The sequence below is a fragment of the Neovison vison genome, chromosome 7 (genome assembly GCF_020171115.1).
Source record: "Neovison vison isolate M4711 chromosome 7, ASM_NN_V1, whole genome shotgun sequence".
NCBI lineage: Eukaryota > Metazoa > Chordata > Mammalia > Carnivora > Mustelidae > Neogale > Neogale vison.
The window spans coordinates 124,668,827-124,689,021 of NC_058097.1; the positions used below are offsets into that span (position 1 = coordinate 124,668,827).

At 34.3% G+C, this 20,195-nt stretch overlaps 1 protein-coding gene across 2 annotated transcripts in view; it reads right to left on the reverse strand.

The window, feature by feature from the left end:
- ARHGAP42 (Rho GTPase activating protein 42) overlaps positions 1–20,195 on the reverse strand; it is a 279,971-nt gene that overhangs the window by 53,457 nt on the left and 206,319 nt on the right. For both annotated transcript variants that reach the window (XM_044258255.1, XM_044258254.1), the window contains 3 exons: positions 9,787–9,891; positions 7,605–7,734; positions 388–488 (listed from right to left, as the gene is read on the reverse strand). In XM_044258255.1, the coding sequence (XP_044114190.1) occupies positions 388–488; positions 7,605–7,734; positions 9,787–9,891 (336 nt within the window). The remainder of the gene's footprint in view (positions 1–387; positions 489–7,604; positions 7,735–9,786; positions 9,892–20,195) is intronic.

The following is a 20,195-nucleotide window of genomic DNA, read 5'->3' on the forward strand; positions in this document are numbered from 1 at the left end:
GGGGCAAAAGGCAGCCTCCCACAGAGGTGGCCTGGAGGAAAGATGCAGAGTCCTTGAGCCTGGTCCAGCCATTGAGTCTCTACTGAGGTTCTAGCCAGCTAAAAGCAAACTCTGTGACAGGGATATGAGAGGACACATCTGAGGTCTACTAAAAGTTCTCTACATTTAACTCAACTGTTTATAAACACTGCATTGTAAGGTAAAGGAAAATTTGGCTGTTCTTTTTAAGTCATCAAGATCACTGAAGTTAGAGAAAACTTTTTGACTTTACAATTTTTAAAAATTGTTTACATGTTTAAGAAAAGCAAGCAAATATGGCTTTGTTTTTTTGCTTCTATTATTTAGCTAACAAGTTCAGTTAAAAAAAAAAAGAAGAAGAAAACTCACCATTTTCCCACTGGATTTCATTTCTGAAACACTCATTGTAAATGTTTTACTTCCCTTATCATATGTACAATAATGTTTAATCCATGTAAAACCAAGGGGTCCTGATATAAGGAAACAAATATTACAGATTTTTAATAAATGATTTGTGACTATGTTTGTACAGTTTTTGATGCTATGATACACAACTGAACGTCTCCACAGGCCATACTGCTATAGAATATTTATTGTGAGAAAGGCCAGTACAGAGGGAGAGTTTTATAGGGTACAATGTCTGGGACTCAAACAACTTGGCTCTACTTGCTTGTAGCACTGACACTCTCCTGTAACTCAAGAGTCCCTTTAGATCTGAACCTCAATTATCTCCTCAGTAAAAGTGCCATACCTTACATTCCCAAGAGGTAGTAAGAACAAGAAATAGCCCATAACTGATCTCCTTCCTTCTATCCTTTGTCCTTTATTCTTAAAACTTTCAGAAATACTCTGCTAAAATTTTAGCCATTTCATTTCATCCTTTTTGTTCAAAACCCTCCAGTGGTTTCCCATTTCACTCCAAGTAAAAACCAAAAAGCCAAGACTATACACAATACACACATGATCTGGTCCTTTATTTACTGATCTCATCTCATATTTTACTACCTTCTGCCTCATATACCCTGCTCTAGCTACACTATTCTCCTTGCTACCCTTGGACACAGGGAATGCACTTCTGCCCCAGGGCATTTGTACATCCTGTTCCTCTAGCCTGGAGTATTTCTACTTCAGATATCTGCATGGCTTGCTTTGTCACTTCTCCAGGTCTTTTCCTAAATGACACCTTTACAATACAGCCTTTCCTACAGAGATATCTAATGTCTCAACAGTCTCACCTTGATATTTATCTCTTTCTTGCTTATTGTCTTCTTGGCAGTTATCACTGTTTAAAATAAGATAAATTTTATGAATTTATTCTATTTAATCTGTTTCTACCACTAGACTCCAAGGTTCTATGAGAGCAGGAACATGTGATGCTCTGCTCACTAGGATATTCTTAATCCTTAGAACAGGGCCAGATATTAGCTGTCACTCAATAAATTCTTGACCAATGAAGTAATTAATCACTTCTCTTTCTTTCTAAGACTTCACTGATCTTGGAGTCATTTCCTCTTACCACTAATCTGAAAATAAGTAAACTCAAGTATCCTTAAAGTGAAAGTAATTTTTACTTCCCATTTTAAAAGAAAGTTTTATATGTAGAGTGCTTATTTTCCCCCTATAAATACTGTGCAACTCTTTCCCATAGCATACCACATTATTCTCCTATATTCTTCTTAAGGAATTGGATGCTGCTGCTTCACCAGGGAATAGGGATGCATAGTGAGTTCAATTTTTCCATGACCAAGGTAAATCTTCAGTTTTCCCACAGGTAGCCTGCATCCCAATGCCACAGTGGGCTGAGTGGGTTGAAAATGCAGTTTTTTTTCTACACAAACTTCTCCATCTAGGTCCCATCCTGCTTAACACATGCATCTTTCCAGCAGCAATTATGTACAATATTATTGCTGGCTTGGTTTCATAACCATATATTCAAAAAGCAAGAAATTTTAATGTAAAAATGCACTATTTAAGAAAAGTGTTTCATGAGGCATTTGAAATTTTTTTCTGTAATAATAGTGCCCTCGGTGTCATATTTAGCTTTAAAATACTTAAACAACCCCAGATCTCAAAATTATAGGGTATAGCTATATACTTTGTAATCACAAAGGTTTATTATAATAAGCTGCAATTCATTTTTAGGACCATTTCACACTATAATACTTAAGCACACTTGTTGATAATTCTGTTACATGCAATATAATATACTTAAAGGCTTAGAGCTGATGAGTGGAAAATGGCCTGGATGAATATCCTTATAATGATTTTATTACTTAGGAAGAAATTTATAAAGCGATATTAGCAATAATATTATTATTTTATTTCTTTAATTACACTTTCATTTTATTATTTTTTTAGCTTTGATTCATATTTTTTTATTTTTATTTTCAGCATAACAGTATTCCTTGTTCGCTTTTATTTTTTATTTACATTCAATTAGGACTGGGTATTATAAGCAACTAAGGAATAATTGAACATTATATCAAAAACTAATGATATGTTGGCTAATTGAATTTAATCAATAATTTTTAAATAAAGCTGTTGCAATACTCTGATTACATTTTAGACCTAAGTTGTTTTTTTCCCTGTCTCTGTCTTAAGTTCAGAACCTCATACACTTAATCTTCAGGTTTATTGTACACACATGCTACTTCCTTTAAAGTTGCTTGGCACTAGGCCAGGGCAGATGTTCCTAGACAAGAAATTCTGAAGTCCTTACAAAAAGTGTAGGAAAATAAAAATTTATTCTATCTCTAGAGCTGCAAAATAAAACAAGTTTAGGGGCATCCAGGTGGTGCAGTTAGTTAAGCGTAGGACTCCTGGTGGGTTCAAGTACTGATCTCAGGGTCTTGGGCCTCAGGATCCAAGCTCAGCACGGAATCTGTTAAGCTTCTCTCTCCCCTCTTCCTCTGCCCCTCTGCCATATCCCTGCATGCTCTCCCCCTCTCTAAAATAAATAAATAAATCTTTAAAAATAATTAAATTAATTAGATAAGTTTAATTATCTTACCCAGTAATCATCTGAGGTTGCTGAGATGGTATTTGTGGAATGGGAGGAAATAATATTCACTAAATACCTACCACTGTCCACATGTTATCTAGAAACTTTTTAAGTCAGACATTATATGAGACTCATGTGCTACTTACTGTGCTGAGAAGACAGATTAAGTCAGACATTATAAGGAGCATTTTACATATAAGAAAATATAGCCTAAGAGCTGGAGATGTTACTACTTTTTCCATCAATAGGCATGTGATTGAAGTTGTACTTTTTAGAGGATTAGTACTTCTCAACAGTTCTGTTAAGAATCTAATGATATGAATATAAATTGCATGGAACAGTAAATGTTCATGATAAGTATTATTTACCACTACTGATAATAGAGACATTTTACATACATCACCTCTACTCTTGCAACATCATTACTAGATAGGTAATTAATAAATAAGAATACTGAACTCAGAAAATTGTTCATCCAGAATCACCCAGTAAGAGGTTGCAAGCATGGAATTGCAACATAATTTTGACTTTGGAACCATGTTCTTCCTGTTTAAAATTTAAGCCTATTAACTACCTTATGATCTAGCAACAAATACTACACAACAACAAATACTATACAACTATACTATACAAAATAGTAGATAGATACAAAATAATACAAAATAATATACAAAATAATAGATACAAAAACACAGATTCAAAAGGGTACATGCACTCCAGTGTTTACAGCAGCATTATGAACAATAGCCAAACTATGGGAAGAGCCCAAGTGTCCATCAACTGATGAATAGATAAAGAATATGTGGTACACACACAGACACATACACACACACAGAGAAATATTACTTAGCCATCAAAAAGAATGAAATTTTGCCATTTGCAATGTGGCTAGAGCTAGAGTGTATTATGCTAAGTAAATAAGTCAGCCAGAGAAAAACAAATACCATATGATCTCACTCATGTGAAATTTAAGAAAGAAAACATGGACAGACGGTGGGAAGAGAGGAGAGAGGGAAACAAACCATAAGAGACTCTTGAAATAGAGAACACACTGAGGGTTGTTGAGGAAGGTGGGTAGAAGAGGGGCTAGATGGGTGATGGGTATTAAGTAGGGCACTTGTCATGATGAGCACTGGGTATTGTATGTACTGATGAATCACTGAATTCTACTCCTGAAACCAATATTGTACTGTATTTTAACTAAAATTCAAATTAAAAATAAATAAATAAATAAATAAAATGAAGTCTATCGCAATGTAATTTAACGTATGCCTAGAAGTGGGTAACATAAAACCACATATCCAGATAAAGTGTAGCTCTGTGTCTAAACTGCAATGATCTGCTACTACTACCTCATCACATGTATCTCCATTTATCATTGAATTTACAGCTTTGATATTTACTATTGATTACTCATTAATAATTGCATGAGTTTGTCTTATGCCTTCCACTACAGAATAAAAACCCTAAAGCCATAACTCTTTATCTCATCTTCTATTGCCCACAGAACTTATTCATTCAGTGACAGCAATAGTACAACCAGTATGCTTTAGTGAACTGGTCTGATTTTCTTATAAATGCATTCCAAGGTACCAAGTAGAAAGGGGCTTTGGATATTTGACCCTCATATAAAAATAATTCCAAAGGGATATAAATTTATTCATTTTTCTTTTTAAATCTCTAGGCAATAGGAAGTGGGGAGATAGTGAATAGGAAAGAGAGAGGGATTACACTAGGGCATGAGAGCACTTTTGAAGGTGATGAATGTGTTCATAGTGGTGATGGTTTCATAGGTCATATATATATATATACACACATATATGTGTATATACATATATATGTGGCAAAACTATATATATATATATATATAAAAGTTTTGAATACACACACACATATGGCAAAACTTAAATTATATGTTTTAAATATTTGCAATTCACTATATGCCAACTGTACCTCACTAAAGCTGTAAAAACAATGCAGGTGGATATAGAGAAAATTGAAATGAAATTATCTTAGGAGTAGGAGGACAACATCACAGGAGAGAAGGCTGGACGCCTGGGTGGCTCAGTTGGTTGGACGACTGCCTTCGGCTCAGGGCGTGATCCTGGAGTCCCGGGATCGAGTCCCACATCAGGCTCCCAGCTCCATGGGGAGTCTGCGTCTCTCTCTGACCTTCTCCTCGCTCATGCTCTCTCTCACTGTCTCTCTCTCTCTCAAATAAATAAATAAAATCTTTAAAAAAAAAAAAAAAGAGTCCAACTGTTCAAGTCTCAAAGACCACACATCATTTAGGAGGCCATCACAGGAGGGGCACAATAAGCTAGCATTGTAAACAGATATGCCAAGAGTTCCATCCTGTAGAGGCAAGCCTAGAGGCAAAAGATGAGCAATGATGAGACCAATTAAAGACTGTGGAGATGAGAGAAGGCATGGGTTGAAAGGTTATCAAGAAGATCAAATAGACAGTGTTGGCTCTGGGTTACAGGGAGACAATGGAGTTAAGGAGTAAAGGATTTGCCTCCAGTCTTTAGCCTAGGAAGGTGGGTGGTATCACTTAGAAGGACAGCAAATTTCAAAGAAAAGTTGGTGTCACAAAGGGCTTTATCATCAGCTCAGACTGACCCAGAGAAGTCATGTATCTTAAAACACAACATACCAACATCAGATGGGTACATAAACCATTGCATTTTGTGCACCCATGCAGTCCCCAAGTTATTAAAGGGCCTATGCTTATATTTTGACCCAAATGTCCAACAGCTGTAGAGTAAGTAAACTACAGCATTGTCCAATGGATGGACTCCCAAGCACCAAATAAACACGATAAACTTGAAGATCAATGTAAAAACAATTTGCTAGGTAATCCAAAGCTTTTTTCTTTAGAACAAAATACTGTGCACCCACAAAGAGAATAGCAACTATGTAACACTGGGGGAATTAAACAACAATAACACAAAAAACTCAAGAAATAAAATACTGCATCTTAATGAATTAAAAAAAAAATCTTTAAACAAGAGGATGCCATCTCCTCTACCACATGCATGTTTGAACAAGCCTCTTTATCAATACATTTTTCTGCCAGGAAAACACTTTATTGGTGCAAAATGTAAGCTCCTCTCTATGTACCCTCACACTGGGGTTTTCAAATCTGAAACAGTTATTCAAATCAAGTATTTAAAAATTTCCGAAGTATTCTGAGTTAAATCCCTATACTCTGTACGTGACCAATGGATAAGTTGTTTTTTTGTTTTTTTTTCCCCCATGAAATTGTGCTGAAAGTGACTTATTTATGGCCTAATTACAGAATAGCAAGGCAGGTCATTAGATTTATTTTAACATCCAAAAACAGCAGACTGGTCAAAGTCGATACTGATGAAAGAGAAAAATCTGAAACCCAGATCTCCTGAGCCAGCAGCCCTCTATCATCTAATCCATACAGTAATAAATATTTGCTGAGTCTGTTGGATCAAATCATTATTTGCTTATATACTGTTATTTAACAAATGAGCATCATCTGAGCATGTCAAACATGAGATGTGCTGGCATTTTAGTAATCATACTGCATTACGTGAAAAACTTCCACAGCCAACCCAGTATCTCTAGCTCTCCCATCTCAATCCTTTTAACTATAATATCAAAACAACTTCATTAATCTATTACTTACTGATATGGAGACCCCAGAGCAGTGCTACTCTATGTGTTTTTTTGAGTCCTAATATATGACAATAGTACAGAAAGTACTTCATTCAGTACTTCACTCAGCATTTCAAAACTTTTACAAAGATTGGGCATTTCTGCAAAATTCAAGCATATGATTTTGCGTTTTACAAACACATAGATCCATAATGGATTGGAAATAAAAATGACTGATTCTTTACCATAAACAGGAGACAAGTGCATTAGAGCATATCTGGTTTGAAATAGTTTAGTCAGACTGGTTCCATCCAATTCAAGTATCATGCAGAAAGAATCCTATTTATACAAGCTTGAATGGCTTTTTATTAATTTTTGTGAGAAAATTGTCTTAGTGTAAGCAATTACAATAGGGCCATATTGCTTCTGGTGCTTATTTTATAACCTCAAGAAGTAAAAAAGTGCCAATCTGACATTACAGAATTGCCAGTTTTATTCCTGAAAAACTAATAGAGCACAGAATTTAATGAAATAATGCTGTAGGAAAAGAAAGTATTATCATAGTCACCAGGATGATTCATACTGATAAAGGCTTTGAATTTCAATTTTCCGTGAAAGTTTAAATTGAGATTTAGCTATTACAATGAAATTCAAGTATATGTGCTGCCGAAGTGAGCACTATTACAATGAAATTCTAAAATTGAACTCATGTTACCATATCATCAGTGAAGGTTGTTAAGTTCCAAGTTCAACAATATGCCAACTTGGAGATCTTGATGGCGAAATGTGGAAAAACTTCCTCACTTTGGTGGTGATAGTGGGAGAGCAGACTAAATATGATAAAGCTGTAAGGATTGCAGTCTCCCTATTTGAAGGAAAAAACACTAACCAAGTCAAACCTCACGAAACAGAATGTTAATCATAAGACTCATTAAGTTATGTCGTTGTGACTCACGTTTCTCCTGGACATAAAGGTAGCCTTCCATTGTCCACTGGCTGGGTGGTCTGTAATCTTGGTTGGCAGATTTCATTCTTTGCATCAACCGCTCTACTTCTTGTCGCGTACTTTCAAAATTATTCCTTGTCTTAAGTAAACAGAAACAATAATTTCATTCATTGTCTCCTATCAGTTTTGAGGAACTTCCTGTCTAAAATTTCAAAACTACAGATAGTGCAAAGGATAACCTTGATTCTCTCAGCACTATTCACCAATTTCGTGACCTTATATGCTGAGTCCTATGGTCTGACTTTGAATTGTTTTAGTGAAACATGACCTTCTGCATGTTTCTCTTAATCTGTGTGGTATATGTATGTGTATACTTTATTCTAATTTCCTACCTTAATATTATTACTAAAGAGACAAATCATAACATTTAAAAACATAACATTTATGAAACAGAGTTTTATATTCACTAATACCTAAGGTAATAAAGCAGATATATAGGGGCTTATATTTCTTTGGGGGAATAAAGACAAAATGAATTCAAATACTTTTATGTGGCACTTAGCAAAAAAAAAAAAAAAAATCATCACCCATGTTCTTAAAACTTTTTGGAAGAAATATCACTTAGCTTGGTTTCCAGAAGTAGTTATCATGAAGTTAGCATATAAATTAACTCATAAAGATGAATGGGTTTGCTAGCTCTAACTTCTGTTACAAAAAATAGTTTACTCACATAACAGCAAGTTTACCTAAGGTAAGATATAGAAAGCGAAAGGCTTTTCTTGATCTCTTTTGCATTCAGGCCATATTATTTAAAATTTGTTTGGAAGCAAGCCATATGTTTGGAAACAAAAATCACCACCACTCAACTCTAAAATTTGTTCTGGCCCATAATAAAAGAACTGAACCCCAAAGTTAGGAAAATTTTCTTCCACTTTTGCTACTACTTAAGCTTTTTTTTTTTTCAGATTCTTTTAAACATAAGGACCAGATATTTTCTAATTCCTTACATTCCTCTCTTGTTCTTGAACTGCAGGGATCTTAATATAATTGTAATTTATATGGAAATAAATCATAAAAATATTTTGGCTTTTATAATTTTCCCTTTTAATATTTACTTAAAAAGTCCAAATGCATTCCATACTGAAAAACAATGAAATGACTTGCATGTGAAACCAATTCTGCTAGAAAACCTATATTAAATAAAAAGCTAAAACCCAAAACACAAGTAGAATAAATACAACTACCTATTTCTCATGGGACACTCCAACCCCATAGTTCCACTTACTGAACATCTCCACAATGGCAAAAATCAGATAAGCAATGGAAGACAAGATTCTATAGAAAATTAAGTGAAAGATTTCCAAATTATTTTGGCCATTGAGCATTAAATGTATAAATTCATTTATACAAAATTCTCAACAAATACAATTTTTTTATTTGTCAAATTTGATAATGCAAAAATGGATTAGGTAAGTTGTATGAGTGTGCGTATGTGTATGTATAGTGTGTGTGTGTTTGTAAGTGATGCTCAGCATCTGTAAATCTGAATTTATAACTATAAAATCAGATTCTAAAAGGATTAGATAACTTTACAAAATAAGCCCTAACAGAAATAGATAGGATGTTTATAAATAATTCTCCATTAAGCTTTAAAGCAGTCTATGAATGCTTAAAAGCCACATTTAAATTATTAGAAAATAAAAATATCACTTATATATAATTTCAGAGAGGAAAAGGACATTCCTTCAATGCTAAAGTTTAACCTTTTCATTTCACAAATATAGAAATGTTACCCTTTGTGCATAAACAATGAATCTTGGAAAACTGAAAAAATTGAAAAAAAAAAAAAAAAGAAAAGAAAATAAGACTTGCCTGAGGTCACCCAGTAAAATAATGAGAACATCACATAAAGGCAAAAGTTTCCAGCTTTCCAAGTATCTATTATCTATACCTCAGTAATATTTATTTCTATGAAATTTGCTAGCATAAATTTTTCTATCATACAATTAACTCCTTCTTGGTACACTTTCAAAGAGCAGCTAGAAAAAAAAATGTTTTAATAAATTTATTAAATGACTTTTCTAAATTAGATAAGTTTTGAAATACTCCAAGGCTTGGCCTCATTATAGTTAGTTTCTCTGTCCCCACCTGATTCACTAAGGAGAAGCAGTGAGAACAGGTATAGTCTTACATTCTGCAAGTTGAACTGAAGTTGTTGCTTATATGGTGCAAATTCCTGGGCGAGTTCATATCCCTCGTGGTAAAAAGTAAATAAACCCTGAAGGAATGACAAAAGCTGCAAAAAGAGAGAAATGAAAAATGTATTTAAAAAAAAAGATGACCATCAAACATAATAAATTGGGAAGTTGTATTTCATTCTAAATCCACAAGCTAATAATTTTTCAACCCCTTTGTTTGTCAAGGCAGACACTTGGGTTGTGAAATAAACCACAAAAGCTAATTTTTTCTTCCATTTTGGTAAACAGTGACAGGGACAGTTGTTATATTAACTATTCCACTATTCAAATGCATTGAAGAAATATCCAGGAGAGACCACTAATAGGGATACTCAAGTGACATGGGTCCTACCCTAGTAGAGGTTCTAATCTAGAGAGATAAAACATGTGCAGATGTGAGGAAGACTAAACCAGTAAATTAGAGATAAGTAGTACCCAAGGAAAGGAGTAAGAATTTGGCCAGATAAAATTAAGAAAAATACCACAAGGTGGCAGTACTGATTCAGGTATTAAATAGACATTTTAGCAAGCAGTGGGAAGAACTAAAAATGGAGGAAAGAGTTGAGCAAAAACTTGAAACTAGATACAGATTTTTCATATGAAGAGTTGGAATAAAATTCTCTTTAGGAAACCACAATGTCTATTAGCCTTCTAATCCCAAACTCACAATCCACTTATTTATTATGGTCATATTCATAAAGCAAGAATGGATTTCCATGGACTTACAGGACACAGTTATTTATATAAATTACACTGAAAAATAATTATTTTTTCATTTAACTCATTGGATTATTATTACAAAACTGTCCACCAATTTGATCTCTTCCTACAATAAAGTCAGAAAATATTTTCTAGAAATGGCTAATGTTTTTCTAATTCAAATAACATATTATGTCTGTAAGCTATTATTTTAAACTGAGGAAGAAACACAATCTGAAATTTTCATAAGTGAATAAATCTCCCACAATCTTCTGTTTGGGGACATAGGGGGATCAGCTAAGCATCAACTGGTGTGTGTGTGTTATGATTTCCAACAGACAAATACTAGTTCTGTTTGAAAACAACAACATAATGCTTTTCTTCTATAACAAAGTCAACTTCTTACAAAGTTATGTTCATGTCAGAAAACATACTTTCAGGAAAAAAAAAAGACAATCTTGAATAAGAAGAACTTAAAAAAAAACATACTTTCAGGTTGGCTTTAAACTGTAATATTTTGAAGACTTTTCTTCTCTTATTCAATAATTCCTGATATGTTAACCATGAGAGACTATGGACTCTGAAAAACAGTCTGAGGGGTTTGAAGTGGCGCGGGGGTGGGAGGTTGGGGTACCAGGTAGTGAGTATTATAGAGGGCACGGATTGCATGGAGCACTGGGTGTGGTGAAAAAATAATGAATACTGTTATGCTGAAAATAAATAAAAAATAAATTTAAAAAAAAAAGGAAAAAATTTTTGTCTAAAATACAAAAAAATATTGTTTTCCAATTTTAGAATTATTTTACACTGTAAATTTTACATCAACTGATAATTGTTATTATCAAAACTAAATATTCAGATTATGCTTTACTAAAATGATGCTACAATATATCTGTAGAATTATCCAATAATTTAAAATATATAGTCTGCACATATTGTGGCCTAATTAAAAAGAACAATATCCTTTAATTAATTGAGATTTGGATATACAGATAAAGAAGTTTTCAGAAACAAATAAGAAAATAGTTTTGAAATATATGGATAACACTAGTCTTTGAAATATCCAAATAATAGTTTGAGTTGTTTGAAGTAGAATTATTTCATGTTTTAATGTCTATAACTGGTCCCCAATTACATTATCTTGTTATTAACTGGATAACATACAGGAAGATGCCATTATAATATCATCCTAAGTATATAAGATTTAATTAAACTCATAAAGAGGGGCTTTAAGAATATTTGTTTTAAGTCTTCCCATAAAACACCAAATTCCCCAAGATCTGTCTAAATAAATAAATCTATTGGCATCTTCTAGCACCATTCAGATTCATTCACTCCGTAGGAGACAATGCATGCTGATCACCTATTAGGGAAAGAACAATTTTGAGAGAAGTACAAAGAAATTACCTACAAGGAACAACCCACCTTTTCCTCCTGCTCTACATCGTTTGGAAGCACTTCTATGCAGTTTTTAAAAGACAGAATTAGGAAATAACTGCCTCTAGAGGGCAGTAAAGTAAAACCCTTTTAGATTTGAATCTCTACTAGCTCATTTTCTTCTCCACAAATTCCATGATGCTAAATTAAGGTAACTTAATAGGACAGCCCGAAAATCTTTTAGAATTGCATTCCTACATGTCCTTTTCTTTGTTCAGACTGCCTGAGTGAGTGGAGCAGTGTGGGAAAGACTACTGTCTCAGCTTATCTTCAGGTAAACCTGACCTTTCAAATAATAACAACTACTAAAAACTACTTGAGACAAATTAATATTGAATCACTTTTGGAGTGCCTGGGTGGCTCAATCAGTTAAGTGTCTGCCTTAAGCTCAGATCATGAACCCATTGTCCTAGGATGGAGTCCTGGATTAGGCTCCCTGCTCAGCAGGGAGTCTGCTTGTCCCTCCCCACCCCCAGTACGCATACACACTCAGACACACACACACACTTTCTCTCTCTCTCTCTCTCAAATAAATAAATAAAGACCCCAGGTCCATGACAGATGCTTAACTGACCAAGCTGCCCAGGCACCCCAAAAATATTAAGTAATTTTTATCATCAGTAAAAGCTTATATAGCACTTTATTATTCTCAAGGGTTTTAGAATCAACTTATTATTTGTCACTCCAATATCCCAGCCAAATATAAACATTGATGCTACATTTATAATTATTTAGCAAGGTGACTACAAGACAGTAACGGAAAAAATATTCATAATTCCCCAGCCCATTAATGACCAACTTCCAAGTCTTATAGGCCCACAGTTACCAGTAATCCTGTGAATGGCAGAAAAAAAGTAAGAAAAGGAGCTGGGAGCTAGCATGGGAGTGAGGGGAAGAACTCTGAAGGAACTGATGTAGTAATTCTGAGACTGCTGCTCAGACTGAGCAGAAGAACTGGGATATAAAGGCTCTTATAATTATGTGATCCATTCCTTATCTCCTAAGAAATTAATCACTGAAAATCTTAGGGAATTTACTACCAAAACTATTAGAACTGATAAACAAGTTCAGCAGTGTTTCAGGATACAAAATCAATACACAAAAGTCAACTTTATTTCTATATGCTTGGAATGAACAATCTGGAAATGGAATTAATTCCATTTATAATAGTTTCACAAGAATTAAATACTGAGGAATAATTTGAAGTACAACATTTATAACTTGAAATGTACAAAACACTGTTTAAGGAATTAAAGAAAGTTTAAATAAAAGAGAGTATTTCATGTTCATGAATTAGAGGACTTAATACTCCCATAAATGATGAAGAGATTCAATGCAGTCCCTGTGAGAAGCCCAGCTGATGCTAAAACTCATATGGAATTGCAAGGGACCCAGAACATCAAAACAATCTTGAAAAAGGAGAACTAAGTACTTAGACTTACACTTTTCCATTTCAAAACTCAATACAAAACAATGGTAATCAACACAATGTAATACTGGCATTAGACATTAAATCAATGTCTAAGAATTGAGAATCTAGAAGTAAGCCCACACTTCTATGGTCAACTTATTTTCAAAAAGGGCACCAAGACCATACACCAGGTAAAGAACAGTTTTTTCAGCAGGTGATTCCTGGACTACTGAATAACCATATGCAAAAGAATGAAGTTGTCACCCTACCTTACACCATAGACAAAAATTAACTAAAGATGAGTGAACTGTATGGTTATGTTGATTTATACACCAATAAGACTGCTTTTAAAAAAATAAAATATAGTTCACATACAGAGTACTATAATTGATTGAAAAAAATCCAAATCTCAAGTAATACCTCTTTATTTGGCCACTGAAAACTTTAAGAAAATGGGAAACACAGGGCAAAAGCAAGGCATCAATTTTCATCTAGTACAAGTGTCCAGCCTGTGAGTTAAATCTGTACTCTTTGCTATTCCTTACTTGGAGGAAACTTAGAGATAAATATCTTAGATAACAGCCTCAAAATAACTAGTGAATGCTTTAATGCATAGATATTCAGAACAATTTATTGAATGATAATGAAAGAGTATAAAAATATAATCAAATAAATGAGAAAACTGAAGAAAAGAGAGGCAAATATGAAAAGCAACCTGGGGAGACAATTTTTAAAAGAGGATGATTAAAAAAAGACAGAAGAATGAATGAATGGACAGACATGGGCATAGATCCAATTAATTTTTAAAAAAGGCAAAACTTTTTGAAATCATGGCTATATCAGCAATCAAGTATCTGTGGAGTTCCAGCAAATTTCCAAAATTTCAAGGGAATGGAATCCAGATGAAGTGGCAGGAGAAAACTTCTGTGGTAAAGAAACAGAAAAAAACAGAACTGTAGCCAACAAGGTGATTAAAGAAGCCATACAGATGGCTAACAGACAACTGAAAAGATGCTGAACATCACTCATCATCAGAGAAATGCAAATCAAAACTACAATAAGGTATCACCTTCTTCCTGTCAGAATGACTAAAACGAACAACAAAGGAAACAATTGGTATTGGCGAAGATGAGGAGAAAAGGGAACCCTCTTGCACTGTTGGTAAGAACTTGAATTGGTGCAGCCACTCTAGAACACAGTATGGAGGGTCCTCAAAGAATTAAAAATAGAGCTACTCTATGACCCTGCAATTGCACTACTAGGTATTTCCCAAAGGATACAAAATACTGATTCAAAGGGATATATGCCTTCCAGTGTTTACAGCAGCATTATGAACAATGGCCAAATTATATAAAGAGCCCGAATGTCCATATGTCCATTGACTGATGAATGGTTAAAGAATAATCACAAACTGAGATCGTGTGTGTGTGTGTGTGTGTGTGTGTATACACATATTCATCAGCCATCAAAAAGAATGAACTCTTGACATTTGCAATGACATGGACAGAGCTAGAGAGTATTTTGCTAAGAGAAAGAAGAGAAATAGGATTTTACCCATATGTGAAATTTAAGAAACAAATGAATATAGTGTGAACAAAAAAAGAGAAAGGCAAACCATTAAAAGACACCTTTTTTTAAAAGATTTTATTTATTTGACAGAGAGAGACAGCAAGAGAAAAAGCACAAGTAGGGGAAGCTTCCCTCTGAGCAGGGAGCCTGATGTGGAGCTCGATCCCAGGACCCCAGGATCATGACCTGAGCCAAAGGCAGACATTTAACCAACAGAGCCACCCAGGCGCCCAAGACACGACTATAGAGAACAAACTGAGAGTTCCTGGGGGTGAGGTATGGACTGGATAGGTGATGGGTATTGGGGAGGGCACTTGTGGTGATAGGCATTGGGTGTTGTGTGTGGTTGATGGAACACTGGGTTCTGCACCTGAAACTAGCATTGCACTGTATGTTGACTATAATTTGAATAAAACATTGAAACTACAAAAAATAAAAATAAAAAAAGTTCAACAGAAGCTACACTTAGATAAGGTCTTTACATAACTCATTTCTAACACAAAGTACAAGGAGATGAGTCAACCAAACCAATGCGATATATTTTTCTTACTTTTCCAAATTTCTATTCACTATCTAATTGCTTTTGCAAATTTCAGATTTTCAGTAAGAGTAGCTAGAACTAAATCCAAGGACCAAAATAGATTTTAAGATGTATGATTTGAGGACAGCTTTATGTTTATTATTTAGGTTTTCAGTAAGATAGAAACTTAGCCTTTTGTCCTACAGAGTTTTGGGGGGGAAATGACATTTTCATATTTGCTCACTTTAATTTATCCTAAATTAAATTTTCTACACTAAAGCTAATAAATTATACCAAAAAAAGAACACAAAAAGGTTTAACTTTCAAGACCTGAGGTCTATATACTATTTGACTTTAACTTAGCAAGTTTATTGAGTCTCCAAATTATTCAAACTTTAGACAACCCCAAAAGTATCTTCTAGTATACTTCATGATATAATAAGATAAAAAGCTAACACATATTAAGCAGATTAAGTAAAATTTTCTTTAGCAAAAGATTTAAAATTAAATTTAACACACTAAGGGCAGAGTGTCAAAAACAGTATGTTTTAGTTACATATAATAGATTATTTTCATTTTTCATATTAATTTTAAACATAATGCAAAAAGACTAAAATGAATTCTAAAAAGAATACTCTAATACACGTCTTTACGGTATTTAGATGTATATTTTAAAGCATGTTAAAATTAAAAATGTGTTTTTGAAACAGTTATATCTGGCTTTGAAGCCACACTAAAAAACAATTCATCACTATTGTTTTCACATCTAGTGCTGACAATCAATGAGAGCGCTCAATACCAGCTGATCTCTTACTGATGCTAATGATGCACCAGGCACTTGCTGTGCGTTACCTGCATTGGATGAGCCTCACCACAATCCTGGGAGCTATGGTTTTTATTCCCAATTTACAAATAAAAACCTAAGGTACACAGAGTTTGAAAAACAAGCCTGTAAAAAAAAACAAGCTGTATGACGAGAGCCGAATTCTATCTTATTACCTCTCAGACATTATACTTGTCTGTCACTACATGAAAAGTGGTGTGTCAACTGCAGCCTGGTCAGGGAGGGGACAATTTTTTTAAAAAGGATGATTTAAAAAAAAAAAAAAAAGTATGGAAGAAAGAATATATAGAAAGATAGGTGCACTGATTCAAGCACCTTTACCAAAATATAGGTCAACCTCAAATTTTTTTCTAATTTTAAGGAATTAAAATAACTTTACAACACAATTTTCTATAGTCATCCCTTTTATCTAGTCAGAGCAAGTGTCAAGGAAGGACTAATTGTTATTGTCAGGGGGCCAGTGAGACAGAAAATAGTACTATACAGGACTTCAGCTTTGGGGTCTGGATTCCTGGGTCTCCCTCTCTTTACGTTTGTGATCTCAAGCAACTACCAATCTTCCTGTGACTTCCTCATCTGGACAAATAACAACTACCTAACAAGAAAGCTGTTGTATGGGCCATGTGAGATAACACAGAGAAAACACATGACACGGTAGTTCCTCATAAAATGTTAGTTTCAGCTAAGTATGCAAAAGAAGGTGATCAAAACATACACAAACTGCAGGTGAATGAACCGTGAGGGAGTTAAGTCATAAAGGGATTCTCTGGGTTTCTGAGCCACAAACTTTCATGTACCATAATATATAACAAATACACTAGGGCTCAACTCTCTTAGGTAAGCTTGTTCATGTTCAGCATACTTGAGAAGCTTTTTCTCCTACCTCTCAAAATTCTCACAAGCTCCAAGCAACTCTGAGAAGCAGAAGATCTTAAGATCAAGAGTTGCAAGATGCGGTTTTTCCCTCTCTGATCTTTCCCCTCCTTTTAGCCCTGAACTTATATATTTTGTTGGCAAATCTGAAAGGATGAAGTCTAGCCCTGTTTGACAGAAACGTGTGAATAAATGCAAACCAATATGCAATCTGAAATTTTCTAGTAGCCACATAAAAAAATTAAAGCAAGTGAAATTTAATATTTTACTTAATATATCTAAAATGTTATCATTTCAATATTTAAGCAATATAAAAGAGGTTTTGCGATATTTTACATAATTTTTGTACCAAACCTTTGCAATTTAGTATGTGTTTTACATTTACAGCCCATCTTAATCTAAACTATCATTCTGAGTGCTCAATAACCAAACATGGGTAGTTGCTACCATATCAGATACTGTAGGTCTGGAGATCAGTTAACTACAATCACTTTCTATATAAGATATGATACACGGAGGGGAAAGGCCATTAAAACTATCTAATGAAGAATTGAGTTTAAAAAGCTGATTTTCTGTATCTTTTAAGAACAGTTACATAGTTTTATAAAAAAAATATAAATGTCCCCCATTCTTCTATGTAGTAGAACTGGCTTTTCCTTGAAATAATGACACTGTAGGAATACTTATTTCTAATATAGTAATATCCACTTACCCAAGGTTTTGCTTTCTGTGATTCAGTTACCCACAGTCAACCATGGTGTGAAAGCAGATAATCTTCCTTCTGACCTATCATTAGGTTAATAGTAGCCTAACAATAACAATATATTAACAATGCCTACATTATTCACCTCATCTCATCATATAGGCACTTTATCACCTCACATCACCAGAAGAAGGGTGAGTACAGTAAGATATTTTGAGACACATTCATATAACTTTTATTATAGCATATTCTTATATTTGTTCTATTACCAGTTATTATTGTTAATATTTTATTGTGTTTAATTTATAAATTAAACTTTATCTTGGTATGTAGGTATGTACAGGGGGGAAAAAACACAGTATACATAGGGGCAGGACAGCCCTTGGTTTCAGGCTCCACTGGGGGTCTTGGATTTTATCCATATATCTGTGGATAAGATGGGCATACTATTGTTTCTCCTGAATATTCTGTTGAAATTTTATGGCAAGAAGTAAGATCTTTTTTTTTTTTTTTTAAAGATTGCTATTTATTTATTTGACAGACAGATCACAAGTAGGCACAGAGGCAGGCAGAGAGAGAGAAGCAGGGAAGCAGGCTCCCTACTGAGCAGAGAGCCCAATGTGGGGCTCGATCCCAGGACCCTGAGATCATGACCTGAGCTGAAGGCAGAGGCTTTAACCCACTGAGCCACCGAGGCACCCCCAGAAGTAAGATCTTGACATTAATTGAAAAATGTAAAATTATCTCAAACATATCAACATTCTTACTTTATGATATTTAGTGTCAATGATTATTCTCTACTTAAAATTTTCATTCTACATTATATCTAACTATATCTATCTACTGTAATCTATAGAAGATAGATCCCATCCTTGGAACATTTTGCTTTACTCTAATGTTTATCTGTTAAATAAATATGGGCCAAAACTAGAGTAGACTACTAGATTTCTGCAATATAAACAATAATGCAACAGGAATTGGGTTTTCTGTAGAACAAAAAGGGTAAAATATTAGTTTTCTTAATATGTTTCATGTTTATAGCTCCTAGGAACTTTGTTTTTGAAATTAAAAAAAAAATTCTTTCCTCAGAATTAATTTGCAAATACATAACCTAAAGAGCAGCACGCCCATGTTTCATTGCTTCCATTTCCATTCTTCTCATTACTGCAAAGGAAATTAAATTTACATTGGATGTAAATTTAATTTACATCCCGTGGATAAAGCTATATGGCTAGAAATGAGAACAAGGCTAAACTGACAGCATTATTTTGGTTTGGCCAGACAGTCCAATAATAAATGTATAGTAGCCAAGGACGTATTTTGGAAGAAGGACAAATTTAACATCGGTTTTGATTATGGTATCACAAGAAAGGCATGCATTACAGATTTATCAGACCATCCCAGTTTGGGATATGGTAGAGGAAGGAAGAAAACACATTTCAACTGAAGTACAGTTTCCACCTCTCTGCATGTATTACCAAAGGAATTCACAAATTTTTATCTATCAGTCACCTGTGAGCAAACAATTTTACAGTCTTCTCCTTATATATATGATATCATCTGACAGAATGGTCTAGTTCTCTGTTCCCAGACAGGATACACTATAAAAGAGGCTTTTACAGAGTGATAAGCTACCCGAGTGTCCGTCCCTCCCCAGACATGTCGCTCCCCAGGGGAGATGGAGAGAAGTACTGAATGTGTGAAAAGGTCATTGCAGGTGCAAGGAAGAAAAATAACATAGCAGATAAGAATAGTATCTGAAAGGAATGGGAGCAGACAAGAAAGAAGTATGAAAAAATACCATCAGATATCATGGGCATACACCACAAGTTTAGTGTCAAGAAAAGCTAAAATTCAGAAATCCCAAGAAACAGATCCTAAGGAGGAAGTTTGGCTGGAATTAGAGAGGCTTCAAAAAATCATGGTAGGTTTCAGAGGCAGGATTTCGTCAATGAAAAGGGGAAAGGAATTTTAAGTACTGGTCATCTTCCTAGACTGGGGGTTGTTAGGCTGCTTAGTTCTCATTGAGCCACAGATAAGCTTCAGAAGACCCCCTAACTCATATAAAATTTAATGAGATCCCCCAAACATCTACTAACCAAGAGGTTACTAACTCATTCTAAGGAATTTAAGGACTTAATTGTTTGGCAAACAGAACTTGTAGTTAAGATTGTTAACCCAAATAAAGGGTAAAAATTAAATCCCTGAGCCTGCGTTGTGGCCTTCAGTTCCTTAAATTTGTCCAGCTGAAGCATATAAACTTGCCAAGTGCCCACTTTATAAGAGAGAGTCAGGGGCGCCTGGGTG